This window comes from Poecilia reticulata, chromosome 19 (assembly GCF_904066995.2).
Source record: "Poecilia reticulata chromosome 19, P_reticulata-male-v2, whole genome shotgun sequence".
Lineage (NCBI taxonomy): Eukaryota > Metazoa > Chordata > Actinopteri > Cyprinodontiformes > Poeciliidae > Poecilia > Poecilia reticulata.
Genome location: NC_088848.1, coordinates 21,954,070 through 21,968,638, shown reverse-complemented (window position 1 = coordinate 21,968,638; position 14,569 = coordinate 21,954,070). Strand labels below are relative to the sequence as shown.

At 40.0% G+C, this 14,569-nt stretch overlaps 1 protein-coding gene across 5 annotated transcripts in view; it reads left to right on the top strand.

The window, feature by feature from the left end:
- Nucleotides 1–14,569, top strand: part of ep300a (EP300 lysine acetyltransferase a) — a 34,112-nt gene that overhangs the window by 5,248 nt on the left and 14,295 nt on the right. For 2 of the 5 annotated variants that reach the window (XM_008437891.3, XM_008437889.3), the window contains exons 3-19: nt 2,174–2,347; nt 2,484–2,805; nt 3,623–3,736; nt 4,068–4,295; nt 5,109–5,214; nt 5,312–5,437; nt 5,976–6,093; nt 6,230–6,365; nt 6,586–6,657; nt 6,777–6,862; nt 7,003–7,155; nt 7,885–8,379; nt 8,710–9,112; nt 9,217–9,335; nt 11,496–11,559; nt 12,526–12,701; nt 13,998–14,086. In XM_008437891.3, the coding sequence (XP_008436113.1) occupies nt 2,174–2,347; nt 2,484–2,805; nt 3,623–3,736; nt 4,068–4,295; nt 5,109–5,214; nt 5,312–5,437; nt 5,976–6,093; nt 6,230–6,365; nt 6,586–6,657; nt 6,777–6,862; nt 7,003–7,155; nt 7,885–8,379; nt 8,710–9,112; nt 9,217–9,335; nt 11,496–11,559; nt 12,526–12,701; nt 13,998–14,086 (2,981 nt within the window). Of the gene's footprint in view, nt 1–2,173; nt 2,348–2,483; nt 2,806–3,622; nt 3,743–4,067; nt 4,296–5,108; nt 5,215–5,311; nt 5,438–5,975; nt 6,094–6,229; nt 6,366–6,585; nt 6,658–6,776; nt 6,863–7,002; nt 7,156–7,884; nt 8,380–8,709; nt 9,113–9,216; nt 9,336–11,495; nt 11,560–12,525; nt 12,702–13,997; nt 14,087–14,569 lie in introns of all 5 variants that reach the window. The other 3 variants (XM_008437890.3, XM_008437887.3, XM_008437888.3) reach the window with 2 other exon arrangements.

Sequence of the window (14,569 nt, the reverse complement as noted above, 5' to 3'; positions counted from 1 at the left end):
TTGTCATACCTCAACAAAAATCACATTTCTTACCAACAGACATGCTGTCATGTTGGGGAAGCTGGGGGGGGGGATAATCAGTCTACAGATAGAAAATGTCTTAATATTAGCAAAACATTAGTCTTACAATATTTAATATGCTATCCAATCAGGTGAGGCTACAACAAGGAAGCCTTTTTATCATTTAATTTCTTTGCATGAATGCCACATGGGTCTGAAAGTGAATCCTCTGATGTACATTAGTAAAAGACAGATCTAAAACATCAAGTAGAGCGACTGCGTAGTAAGCTGTGCTACAAGAAAATATGTAAGAAGAGCTGCAGTAAAAGTTCATAAAATACCAATAATAATAAGTGTATTGTAATGCACCAGTTAGTATTTATCCATTGATCAGCTCTGATTGGTGATTAGCGGTCATAAGTAAATGCATCAAAGCAAAGAATTGCCACCATTCTAAAAACACATTAACCAAGTTTTAAACTTTATTTTAAAAACAATTTTTAGGAATGATTATGCAAAACCTTCCAGATCGAGATTATTTTATTAAAGAAAGGGTGCTAAATGAAAAAACAAGCATTAAAAAAACAATAATTAAAAACTTTAAAAGCACAAATGACGGTTGCTGTCGGACTCGGCATGTTTGTTACTTTGTTTTTCTGAATCCAGTCTTTATTTTCAGGTTTCTAATCATTTTAACTTCATAGTAAAATAGTTTTGAAAAAAATAAAAAAATCAGCACGGACACTGGTGGGCCATATCTTCACATATACCATGAACAAAAAGTATCACAATTTGGTTTCCTGTATTAATAATAATAAATTGTAAATGTTTTTAAACCTCAATGGTTGATTATTTGATTGTTACTTTTATTGTTCTAAGTGTTTTATTCATTGTTGGTTGAGGGCAATAATACGTGTTAACTGGATTAGCTGTAGCCGTGTCAACAGAGGCTTCAAGTCATGTGACTTGGAGTTGGACTCAAGTCACACATTGAATGACTTATTGATTTACCAGAATTGATTTATCAGAATCAATTAGATTCGTTAACAATTACATACCATGTCTAATTAAATAAACTTTATCACATATTTCCTGTTCATACGGTTGTTATACATAATTTGAGTTATTTTAATAATCCGATGTTACTCAAATGCTACTACCGTTGTAGTTGGTTAACATGGTTATAATTTTTTGTAGAAATCAAATTTTCTTAAACATTGTCATCATTGATCAATTAATTCATAACTTTCTAAATTTATTGGATGTTTTTATTATTTTGGTTAATATGTGCAGTAAAAAGCAACAACAATTTCAAATGACTCTGAAGTTAATTTCTTTTTGCTAGTTGTTCTAGCAAACAAAATAACCCCTTTTCAATTAATTGCAAAAAGACTCAGTTATTGTTTCTTTGATTAAATTACTTAATTGGTCAAATAACTTGTTAAAAATCTTAAATGAAAAGTTTAGGACTTGCACTACAATGATTTGGTCCCACCTATGTTTCTGTAACTGGTGTTTCTAAGCAACTAGTCTGAAAGCAGTGAAACATTTGGCTAAAAAAAGACTGTCTTTGCAATACATTCACCAAACTATTGTGATTAAAACTTCAAATTCATACTTCCCATGCCTCACACAAATTGTATTCGGCATCTTAAGCGTGTTTGGAGATTTATCCCAAGGAGTCATTTTCCTTTATCCCCAACTGGGCTCATTACAGCTGGAAGACATTTAAGTCTATTGCATCGCATGGAGGTTACATGGTTGAGTAGAGATAAGCAGGTTTATTCATTTATAAAGCAGTAATTACACACAACACGCTTTACTGAACTTTAAAGGAAAGATTAGAAAGAAAATAAAGCATGAAATGGAAGCTGTTTGGATTATTTCTGATAACTTAATTGCAAAGTATTATAAAAAGATTCTTCTGTAGCTAAAGATGTAAGTCTGCAATTTTAGTGATGATGACAATGTCAAAAATCCCACATCTTACCAAATACGTTTGATCTAGTTTCTTGTTCACATATCTTGGTAAACTTGAAATAAGACTTACAAGTAACTTTTCAGCATGGCATAAGTTCTTGTTGAAGTCAATAATTATTTATATTGATAAAAAAAAGCTCTAGTTCACAGACAGATAATTTCACACTTTTTCTTTTGATGCGTTGTGTTGCAGCCGGGCATGATGGGAAACCCAGGCGGCTCGTTTGGAGCTCCATATCAAGGAGGTCAGGGCCTGGGAGCTGCAGGGCTGGGCCCTCAGCTCCAGAACAAAGGGCCCATGGCCAACAACCTGGGCCAGTTCAATGTGGACAAGAAGACCCAGCCAATGCAAGCAATGGGTGCCATGGTAAGGGATGCACTCAGATTTAATTATGACGAGCCGAACACAGTAATTGTTTTTACCGCTTCTTCAGAATACTTTTTATGACCCACAATTGTTTTCCCCTCCCTCTTCTGCTGCTTTCCTTTTTCGGGCCACTGAGCAGTCGCAGACGGCTGTGGGCGGTCCAACGGGCGCACCGGTGGGAGGAGCACCAGGGATGGTCCCCAGCGCGCAGGCGGGCCTAGCAGGATACAACGCGCAGTCCTCCGCGGCGTCGGCTGCGGCCGGAGCGCCACCCACAGCGGACCCCGAGAAGCGCAAGCTGATCCAGCAGCAGCTGGTCCTCCTGCTTCATGCGCACAAGTGCCAGCGGCGGGAGCAGGCCAACGGAGAGGTCCGGCAGTGCAACCTGCCCCACTGTCGCACCATGAAGAACGTCCTGAACCACATGACCCACTGCCAGGCCGGCAAGTCCTGTCAAGGTGAGTCACTGCGTTGTAAACATGTTACCTTATGTCAGACAGATTTAATATGATGATTGCGCTTCTCTGGAAGTATGTTTGACTCTGCTGAAGTTCAGACCTTATAGCTGCATTATGTGACTTTTGTAAGAAAAAATAAATACATTTTTTACATATTTTGTTAAAGTGACATTATATCCTGACCCTGAACTACTATTGCTGTCAGAGCCAGGAGGAGGGGCTTAGAGCTGTCAATCATCTCGTATATGCACTACTAAATGTGCTAATGGCAGAGAAACAACTTGCCATTCCAGGAAATGCTAACTAGCCTTAACATTCATGGCAGACTCTGCTGTTGGAATTCAGCTTTAGCGTAGCAGAGAGAAAGGTGGGATGGTGTGAGTAGTGTCTACATGAGCATGATTGACAGTGCTAAGATACTGGGTACTAATAAATCGGTTCCGATTTTCTTAATATTGGGCGATCGGCTGATATTTACATGAGTTTCTGATCTTATCTACGTCTGCAAAGGTCTGAGAATCAGCCACTGCTCCCTTTTGGTCTGCTGTGGGAGAGGACCGACAGACAGAGAGGTTACGTCTTCACCTTAATGGTTTACTGAAATCAGCCTCCTTTTGTCAACTTAGACAGTTTTAGACAAAGTATCAGCATTGGTCAAAATCAGACTGTGGGCAGCTCAAGTTTTGTTAAAGATTGATGATCGGTCAGAAAACTGAAATCAGTGCACAGATAATTTTATACCGTCCTTTATGTGCTCATATTTCATTTTCACATTTCGTTGCTCTGTCTCCCCCCCATCCCTCCGTTCCCTTTGCAGTGGCTCACTGTGCGTCCTCCAGACAGATCATCTCCCACTGGAAGAACTGCACGCGCCACGATTGTCCTGTTTGTCTGCCACTGAAGAACGCCGGGGACAAGAGGAACCCGCAGTGTGAGTGTCTGTATCTGACCAAAACGACACATCTACTCTGTTTCTTATTTTATTCCCAAATACTGTACAACTGATTTCTTTCTATAATTTTATTAGTTTTGACTATTCCAGTAGTTTGTAGACATTTTAATGCTAAGCGTGTCCAGCTTTGCTTGTTAATGGATTAGAACCAACAACCTCATTTTCACCTTATTTGTAAACTCTGCTTTTTTAGAAGCTTTTGCATAGACGTTTTAAGTATTTGTTGAAATCACTGCTTTTGATGCTTTCGAGCAGAGCAGATAAATGATCACTGATCACTGATCCAATATTATTCTTGCTGTCCTCACAGCTCTGCTGAGTGCAGCAGGTTCAGGACTGGGAAGCTCGCTGGGTTCGGTCCCTGGTCAGCCCAGTACTCCCAACATCAACCCACCCAGCCAGATTGATCCCAGTTCAATAGAGAGAGCCTACGCCGCCCTGGGGCTCACCTACCAGGGAAACCAGATCCAGGGTCAGACCGGTCCACCCAACATGGCCAGCCAAGGTCAGGCCGGCATGAGGCCTCTGAACCCAATGAGTAAGTTAAATAAAACAAGCTAAGCTAACATCCAAGTAATTCCAGAATAATCTGTTCTTTACCTGGTTACAGGGCTGGGCAATTATCGCATTGTTCATATTTTATCGTAATAAATTTATCAGAAGAATTTATATTTATGATTATAATAAATTCCAATTAATGATGTTTAACCCCCCCCAAAAACTGTCCTTCTTGTCAGTTTTACTATTTTCTCCACTGAAATGAAAACGTCAATAAATATCAGTAAATTTGAAAATAATGTGTGATACATGTCACAGTTTTTATGTCACTAAAAAACATGCCGCATCATCATCCTCAAAATACTTCCTGTCGTCGTCTTCATGGTTTGCACCAACATCTGGTTGTTGGTCATGTGACTCGCGAAGAAAGTGTTTCTGTCGTAGTTTGGCAAAATAAACCAATTTTCATACAGCCAAAAACAGAAATATTTTCAACATTTCTATTAAGCAAATTTATTTTTGAAATGTCAAATTGTGCAATTATATGTACAATGAAAACACACTTAATGTCACAATTCTACAGTTACCTTAAAATGAGGAAATAAATACTTATTACTTTTATCGTTATCGCAATAGTACGGCAAAATATTGTGATAAAACTTAAACTTCGTATTGCCCACCCCGACCTGGTTAATGCCTTATTGCCAAAATCTTCCAGATAATTTAAATGAAACTGAATTATTTATTGTAAAACTGCAGACAAAAGTTACCTAATAAGAGAGCGTTCTGTTAGGAAAGAAGCAACGTCATCAGAGTTGTAGAGTTGTATAAAGCCGATCTCTTATCTGTGTAGGTGTGAATCCGATCGGGGTCAACGGCGGCGTGGGCGGCCCCCCTCAGAGTCAACAAGCCAGTTTACTACAGGACACCATGATGCATCTTAATGTGAATAACCAAAGGTAAGAGAAGGCACCACGATGTAGGATGAGCAGTTTGACTTAAAATATCAAGAAATCAGTTTAATGATACTCTATTTTTTTTATTTATTATTTCCAGTTTGATGAATGATGCTGTAGGAGTCGGATCCATGCCCACAGCAGCCCCTCCCTCCGCCACAGGGATAAAGAAAGGCTGGCATGAAGACATTACACAGGACCTCCGGAACCACCTGGTGCACAAGCTGTAAGCGTCGCCAGCAAAACACAACACACTTCGACTTGTGTCACCACTTCGAAAAACCTTTGTGCTTTTATCGTGACAAAATGTAGAAAATCTCAAACATCAACTTATTTTATTAGGATTTTATGTACATACTCCAAATTAAAGTGACACATCACTGTGTAGTGGATTTTAATTGACGCCTGATTTTCTGAGTTGTTTGGTAAGAAAAATCTGATAAGTGTGGCGTTTATTTGCATTCAACTCCCTGAGTCAACACTTTGTGGAAGCGCCTTTGTGTCTCCAGCAGCTCTGGACGCTATAGTTTTATTTCATTTATTTAGTTTTTGCTCTTTTTAGTGTCTGTGTAACTTTCTTTTAAAAACCTTTCCACAGTTTCTAATCTGGATTCAAGTTTGGACTTTGACTAGGACATTTAAACACATGATTGTGCTGTAATCTAAACTCAATTTCCTTCCACATGACAACTATCCACAGTCAGTCACAGACTCTGCTGTTCCCTCGTCCCTTAGCCTCTTCCCGTCTGCTTGTTCACTCACAGTGTCCAGGCCATCTTTCCGACTCCGGATCCCGCTGCGCTGAAGGACCGTCGGATGGAGAACCTGGTGGCCTACGCCCGGAAGGTAGAGGGAGACATGTACGAGTCGGCCAACAGCAGAGTAAGCTGCTCTCTACTCAACCTTACTAATTACCCAAAAAATATATATAAATGGAATATGCAGAGTGTAGTAACGTCTTCAGTCTTCTTCATTGGTGGTTCTGCCGTTAAGATTTTTTCATCTTTTTTTTGTCCAGGCTGAGTACTATCACCTGCTGGCAGAAAAGATCTATAAGATCCAGAAGGAGCTGGAGGAGAAAAGACGGACTCGGCTGCAGAAACAGGGCACAGCAGGGTCCGGCATGGGTCAGTCACCAACCGGACTGCCTCAGAGTAAGTGGACATCTAAATCATGCCAGTGCCTAACTTTTTATTTGTGTTTTTACTCCGATGCGTTGCATAGAAATCTTGGGTTTGCAGTGTAAATAACTTGTCATCACATCTGTTTTCCTTTTTCTAACTTCTTCAACCTGCGCCTCAGTAAATCAGCTCTGCAGTTCTACTTTCTCCCATTGTGCACTTATGGGTGTCGCTGTCTGTCTCCTTTCTGCAGACGGCCCTCTCTCTGATCCATCCATGGTGCGGCCTCCTGGACCCACTCAGATCAACAGGATGCAAAACCCAGGTAGAGAACTTCCTCCAAAGATTGTTTTATCTGCTCAGATATGATTTATTTGCACAAAAAAATTCAAATTTTTCATGAAACAATTTATGTTCCTAACATTATGTGGGTGTTTTTGTCAGGTATGAACCAGTTCAATCAGATGGGGATGCCAGCTATGGGTCAGAGGTCAACACCGCCTCTTACTTTGGGAGCATCTGGCAACCAGGTCAGCGCTTTGCTCTGTTTTGTTTTAAGCTACAGCTAATAGAGCCATTTATTGTTTCTTTGACAAATCTGCTTCCATAGAGATGACTTTTTAATCAAAGAGAATTTAAAAAAATTTTGTTTACACATTTATTCGCTTAGCTTGGGATGGTTGGGCCCAGAGTGGGACAGCCCAATGTCAACACAATGCCGACCCAGTATCTGTCCCATGGACAGTTTCCTGGGTCAGGACCTGGAGTTGGAGCACCTCAGCCTGGACTGGCCCAGCCTGGAGCCCAGGGTGGGATGGCACAGGTAGGAAGACTCGCATTCCTTTAATTCTTTCCTGTCGGCCATGTTTGTTTACTCTGAACTCATATTTGGTCTTGACATTATTGAGAGGTTTTGTGACATTCTCTGTCTGAAATCTGAATGGTGGTGAGTGAAATCAGTTTCACTCCTGTCTTATGGCTCAGCACCAAACACTACAAGCAAACCTGCAATAGCTAAGATTTTTTGTATCATATTCGTGGTCTCTTAGGTTTTTAAAATTAGACGCTTGAACCAGACCTTAGCTTTTCTCTGAGGATATGACAAACATTTTCAGTAATCTCTTCATTAAATAAAAAATTATCACCTCTCTCTTTCCCAAAGATGTTTTGGGGAAAAAAAACTTTTGGCAAAAAAAAAAAAAGACATATACTATATGTATTTTTTATTTTTTTTGCAAGACTTTTCTGTCAGGCAAATTTTTGAGTCGCATTCAGACATGTTCATTCTGTTCTGTTACTTGAGCCGACTGAGGCTACCACTAGTTAGCTTTTTTTGTGTCCATAATGGGTGCAGATTATCGGCACGTTTGTCTTTGCTTTGGCTCATTTCTGTTGCCAGCTCATATGATGCTTCATTGACACCATAGTATAAAATTTTATTTTCTTTTGTACATTACAGCTTTAAATTTAAATTTCATTCATCGTGGTCTTAAAAAAATCTTAAGTTTTAAATTTGAGTTGGTGAACCCTGTCCTCCTCCTTCTGCCTGTAGGCCCAGATGGGAACTCCTCCATCTCTCTCCGTGGCCAGTCCTCTGGCACAGCCCGGTTCAGTGGGCGGTCCTAGTGGGGTCCCCTCTGTGGGGCCCATGGGTCCCCAGAGTGCGGGAGGCGGCGGTCCCAATGCATCTCTTGGCACCCCCGCTCCATCCGTCACCTCATCTAACTCCAACCAGCAAGCCAACTCCATCCCCCACCTGGGACCCATGCGTGGCAGCTCTCCCTCCCCGGCACACAGTCGCTCCCCCACGCCCCACCAGACGCCCCCCAGACTAGCGGGCTCCCAGACGCCGCAGCCACACACCCCCAACGCTCCTCAGCTGGCGGGGCCCCCACTGGTCCTTCAGCAGAATCAGCTCAGCCAGGGCCCTGGCTCCAACAAGCCCCTCCAGCAGCAACACATGGGGCCCTCAGGTTCAACCACTCCATCTCATCCCGGACTAGCCCCCAGCTCCACGCCGCACGCCGCTCAACTGCCCCGCACTCCGGTTAGTTAGTGCTGCAGCTCCTCCTGTTCTAAAGGAAATAATTTGATCTTATTAGTTTAAGTTTTATTTGCAAGACATTTCTCTTTTTATTTCAAGTATAAATCTATTCAGTCCAATCATAAAGCAGGGCTGGGTCATTAATCGATTTCATTGAGTTTTTTTGGCTTTTGTAGATTAAATTTTTGGAAAATCTGGATTTTTCCCCCCACAAATTTGAAAAAAAATCTGGTTTCTGTAGTACAGTCTTGGGAAAAAATAGTCCACTTTTTGTAAATATTTTCTGTTAATTTAATCCAATTAACTTGAGTTTGTCTGTAATGGTCCCTGCAGCTGTCCCAGAAGGGCTCGTTCCCAGCAGACAGCCAGGCCATGACACCGGCCTCCGTCGGTAGTCAGGATGCTGCGTCCCAGCAGCCGCCGCTGGACGCCTCCGCCACCAAGATGGAGCCCAAGGCGGAGGTGAAGCACGAGGATGAGGAGGAGGAGGAGAGTGACACGGGCAGTTGCTCCAAAGGGGGGAAGCTGAGCAACCACAAAGCGGAGGAAAAACCTGTCAAACTAGAACCTAAGAAGGAGGAGTGTTCCGGAGACAGAGGGAAAGGAGTCCCCATGGACACATCCATGCTGTCAGTGGCCATGAAGACCGAAGAGAAGAAGCCAGAGGTGAAGAAGGAGGTGAAAGAGGAGGAGAGTTCAGAGGCAGCTGCTCCACAGGCTCCTGTGAAGAAGAAGAGTAAGTATTCGCAAAACCTGGATTCGTTGTTTTACAGAGCTGAAAATACTACGTCACAGACTAGTTGAGTTAAATGTCACTATTTTCCCTCTCCATAATTTCAGTCTTCAAGCCGGAGGAGCTTCGTCAGGCCCTCATGCCCACACTGGAGTCGCTCTACCGACAAGACCCAGAATCCCTCCCGTTCAGAATGCCTGTGGACCCAAAGCTGCTCTGCATACCTGTACGTATTCTGAGTCAGAACGATGTCCTCAACCCGTTCTCTCTCTCACAACTACCATAACTACCAGTTTCATGTTCCTACTATAGCTGCGTTTCCTCTAGAGGTGGGCAGATCCATCCAAAATATCAATAACATCAATACCAAGTTGGTATCAGTATTAGCACTAGCATGCTAAGATAAAGTTCCACCTTGAAATTTTATTTGGGTTTTGTATTCAACTCTACCTCAGAATTAATTTTGTTTTGACTTTTTCTCACATGATAATTTTTCCACTTTGTTTAGGAAAAATGCTAAAAAATCATGTTAATAAGTGATTCAGTTATCTTGTAGATACATATATAGACTTTGTCCAAATTCTGGCCCATGTTTGAACAAAATAATTCAAAGAAAAAAGAAACAACAAAAACGGCAGTAGTTTGATTATATATCAAAATCAAACTTGCATAAAAAGTAGAGATGTGCCGATCGATCGGCCACCGATCATAATCGGCCGATTTCCGTGAAAAAGTGCATGATCGTGATCGGTGATCGCCGATCACGGTCTCTGGTTACCGATACCGATCACCTGCTTCTCATTTCGCAGCCTGCCTGTGCAGCTGGTCTCCTCTTTCCTTCACACTGCGCAAACGCGCAGCAACAAATCCTAAGCGATGTGGAACTATAACGCACTGAGTGAATGGGGAAGTTTGCGTGTTGCGGCGGAAAATTGAAGCAGGTCAAAATGCATCAACACAACGAAGCTAATTCGACATAAAAACAATGCCATACTTGACGGAGTTTGGCTACGTCGAGGCTCACTGCAGTAAAAAAAGACATATGGAGGATCAGATAGCAGGTAAAGCAGCGCACAGCTATAAACACTCACCCGGATTAGCATGACGGTCAGAAAGCTAAACAAATAACCCGCAAAATTATTTAATTATTTAAAATTATATAATTATTAAATTATTTAAGCTGCGATGTAAGACGCTGGTTCTGCTCTCGCTGTTGAACCGCTGCTACGTGCTACAGGTAGTAATATTTCACAGTCGGATCCGCTTCTGCTCCACCTGGTAGTGACTCTCACACCGAACCTCTGCTTAAAACTTTCGCTGTCCTTACATGAGACAGATAATCTCTGAAAAAATAATTGATCTCCTCCCTGTTCTGCATAATTACTCCGCTCAGTCAGAAACAGCCACTCAGAACTAGCAGTAATCAGCTAGCCGCCATGCTATCAGGAAGTTTTCATTCAGTAACTCTGGATTGTTTATTGTAATGGAACCTGTATTTGTCTTTGAATGTTAAGTTTTATACTTGAATTTTTTGGCAATGTTGAGAGGTTTTATTTTGGCTCTTTCCATTATTTAGCCTCTTCAGAGCCTTCATATGTTATCAGTCTGTTAAAGATAGTATTATCAATAGCAGGACAATTTGCACAATGCCTGTTTTGTTTAGTTTTCTTCTTGGAAAAAGTTATTAAAAACAAGTTTTTGTCTAAATTAAGGTGAATTCATGGTTCCTTTTTCCATAATGTAACCGGTAGTGTTTATGATTTAAAAAAAGCAATTATGTGATCGGTATCGGTGATCAGCCCTCATCGGTGATCGGTGTCGGCAGGAAAAAACCTGATCGGCACATCTCTAATAAAAAGTATTGGTATCAGCGATACTGGCCCTGTATTTACTTGGTATTGGATTGATATCTAAATATGCAGTATTGCACATCTTTTTCCCCCAGTAACCACACAGCTGCACTAATTGGAATTAATTTGCTTAATAGAAACACAGCAGTTTCGAAGAGTCAAAAGTTTTTTTGTTACCATGAGGTGAGTTTTTTTTTTTGGCCGTATCAAAATAAGTGTCTTTACAAAGCTACAATAGAAACACTTTTTTTGCATCACAAGTCAAAAACCAGATTTCACTGCTGATGAAGAAGGCAAAACGACAATAAGTAGTTGGAGGATCATGTTTCTTAATGACTTATCACATGAACAAATTTATTCACATGTGATTTTAATTGTGTTTCTTATTTAAAGGAAACACGGCGGTTGCAAAATTGTGTATTTTTGAAATTAGTGGAATATCGACAAAGTTTTGCAAATGTTTGTAATGGAAACAAAGCTTCTGTCTGGACTGTGTCAGCATGTGTCTAATGACATCCTCTGAAACATTTGGACAGGACTACTTTGACATAGTGAAGAACCCGATGGACCTATCGACTATCAAGAGAAAGTTAGACACAGGTAAGTATCTGTCTGCTGGAATACACACCTTATCATACATATTGTATCAGAGGATTTCTACACCTTTAACCACAAACTTCACCATATTTATTTTCCAAATTCCATTTTTTTCTTCCCAAATTCCACTTTTTCCACTTAAATTTTTCAGAATTCCATTTTTTTTCCAATTTAGCCATATTCACTAGCCTAAAGAGTATTTGATTACAGTATGAATAGAAAAAAAGATGGAACATATCGATGGGCAGAGGTCAACATTTCCTGCTATTCTGTATCATAAATGAAACAAACTGCTGTGGTTTTACAAGCTGTTAAAAAGTTTCCCCTTCATTTTTTTCTATTTTGATCATTATGAGCAAAGCTAAGAATCTTGTTCTTAAAGTAAAAGAGAATATCCCTTATTAAAATGCTTTAAATGCTTTAAAATCAGAATACTAAAAAAAACTAAATAGTAAAAGCTCATGCACACTTCCCTAAAGAACAGGACCTTTTGTTAATTTTTATTTCTTCCATCTCCAGTGAAGTGATGACTGCCAGCGTTTTGGCTTAGCTTTCATGTTTGCCACCACTGAATATGAATATTGTGGATTCCATTTTGTCTATTAAATTCTGTCTGCACTGCGGAAATTATATTTCTCTCCATATTACTTGGATTTGAAGTGATAAACTGATGCAAGGCAACTTAGACCTGTGAAGTAAGATGGAAAATCCGATTCTGTTTTTAAAATATTCAACAACTTTCACTCCCCTGTGCTCTGGTACCCCTAAATAAAGTTTGTCAAATGTGGTCAGTAAACGGAGCTCAGTATGTCCTAACAAGTAACAGCAAAACTTCAAACCAACAAGTGATTCTCTCCCTTTATATTTTAATGTAAAGTTCTTCTACTTGCCAGAGAGTCATTTAAAACACTCGATCTTTCAGTTATCACTCACTAACTGACCAGCTTTGTGGCGTTTGTGTCGCTGCAGGTCAGTACCAGGACCCGTGGCAGTACGTGGACGACATCTGGCTGATGTTCAACAACGCCTGGCTGTACAATCGCAAAACGTCCCGCGTCTACAAGTACTGCTCCAAGCTGGCCGAGGTGTTCGAGCAGGAGATCGACCCCGTCATGCAGGGCCTGGGCTACTGCTGCGGCAGGAAGGTGTGTAGGCACACACTTCTTCTTTCAGCAGGAAATATTGCAAAGTATTTGTCTTTTATCAAACACACTTTTTGCTTTCTCTTTGATTCCATAGTTAATAAGGCCAGACTTATCAACTGACTTTTACTTAGAAAAAGGTTTTAGAGAACAAAAACCTTCTCTTTATTAATTGGTTATACCTGGATTGATATTGCAAATAAAAAAATGGGACCCAAATTCTGCTTTTATTGCAGAGAATAAGCTGAATTTATTCTTTTATGTTTTGTCCAAGCACAAAAGAATTTTCAAACTGGAAGCTTTTCTTTCAGTAATCTGCAAAATCCTTTTTAAGGTTTGGGTCTACAGTGATTTAAACAAAACAAGACAAACGACAACAGACTTCTTTACTTGTTTCTTTAAAATTGTTGTGTGCTCAGTTTGTTGTTGAGCCAGTAAAGTAAAAAGACATATATATATATATATATATATATATATATACTATGTTGGTTTTGTGATTTTTAGTTCTTTAAAAAAAAAAAGTTATTATTTGGCTCAGAAATGTTTGACTTCATGATTTTGTCCCAAGTGACAAAAGGTTTAGACTTTTTGGTCACACAAAAGCGAAAGGAGAGAAAGTTTGGACAAACAACCAATAAAAAAAATGCAGAAAATAAACAGAATAAAATGAAATACCCAGTCAAACCTCAGTGACACCGACCAGTTCTTGCATATACAAAAGCAATTCAGTCTACACCAGTTCTTGACACTTTTTAATTTAACTATTCATCCATTTTTTCTTTATATTCTTTCAATTGTTTTAGAAGCTTTTGTTTTCTGTGAGTCTGTGTGGACAAGTCGTTTCCTCCACTAATGAAGCCTGATCCGGCTCTCAAATGCAAAAATGAAGTCTGCTTCGCCTGTGACGTTGGTTCATAACTAATTTTAGTCAGGGCCGTACTACTGCAATATCATGTTTCACTTTTTATTGCAGGGTCTATTTTTGTTTTTACAGACAAATACCCAAACCTACTGTGTGTATAAGGAAAGCCTGGACGAGTGGTCTACGTTTAACGACTTAATATTAGACGTTTTACCTCTAATAGCAGACTATTCAGAGGTGGAAAATTGATGTTTGGATTAGTCTTCGTCCTATCTTACTTATTATTACTGGGTGCATTCGCTAAACGATTTTTAAAATTACAGCATTTTTAGTTGAAGGTATCTTCTTGATCCCTGATGATGTTATTCTTTAACCTTCAAGTTGTAGAGAGCCATCAGATTGACGTGTCCCCTGTCCTCTTGTCTTGTGTCCGTCAGCTGGAGTTTTCTCCGCAGACACTGTGCTGCTACGGGAAGCAGCTGTGCACCATTCCCAGAGATGCCGTTTACTTCAGCTACCAAAACAGGTATGTAGACGAGATGATGACCGAATAACACAGGGTCAGGTTTCAACTAGGTGTTTTGACTGGTAAAATTACTCGTAGTAATTAAATACTATTATGTGTTTACGTGAGTGTTATATGTGTATGTTGATCTGATTTATGGTTTCCCTAAACATTTCACTTCATGTTCTCCATTTCTATTTAACTCCCTGTGATTCCTGACTCACTGGCATTTTAACAGTCAGTCCTATGATCACATTCTTTATGATTTTCTGAAAACTCAAAGAATAATCATTAATTAATAATTATACCTGTCATGATGATTTTTTTCTGGACAATAAATTGTCCTAGGAATTGTGGGATTAACAATAATATTGTTTTGAGACCATTTTCAAGTAATGTAATGGTAATGGCACAATAATGCAAGAACACACTGTCAAAGATCAATAAACTGTAAATTTTAATGAACACTTGACACTAGAGCTGGAAAACATTTTAAATACACAA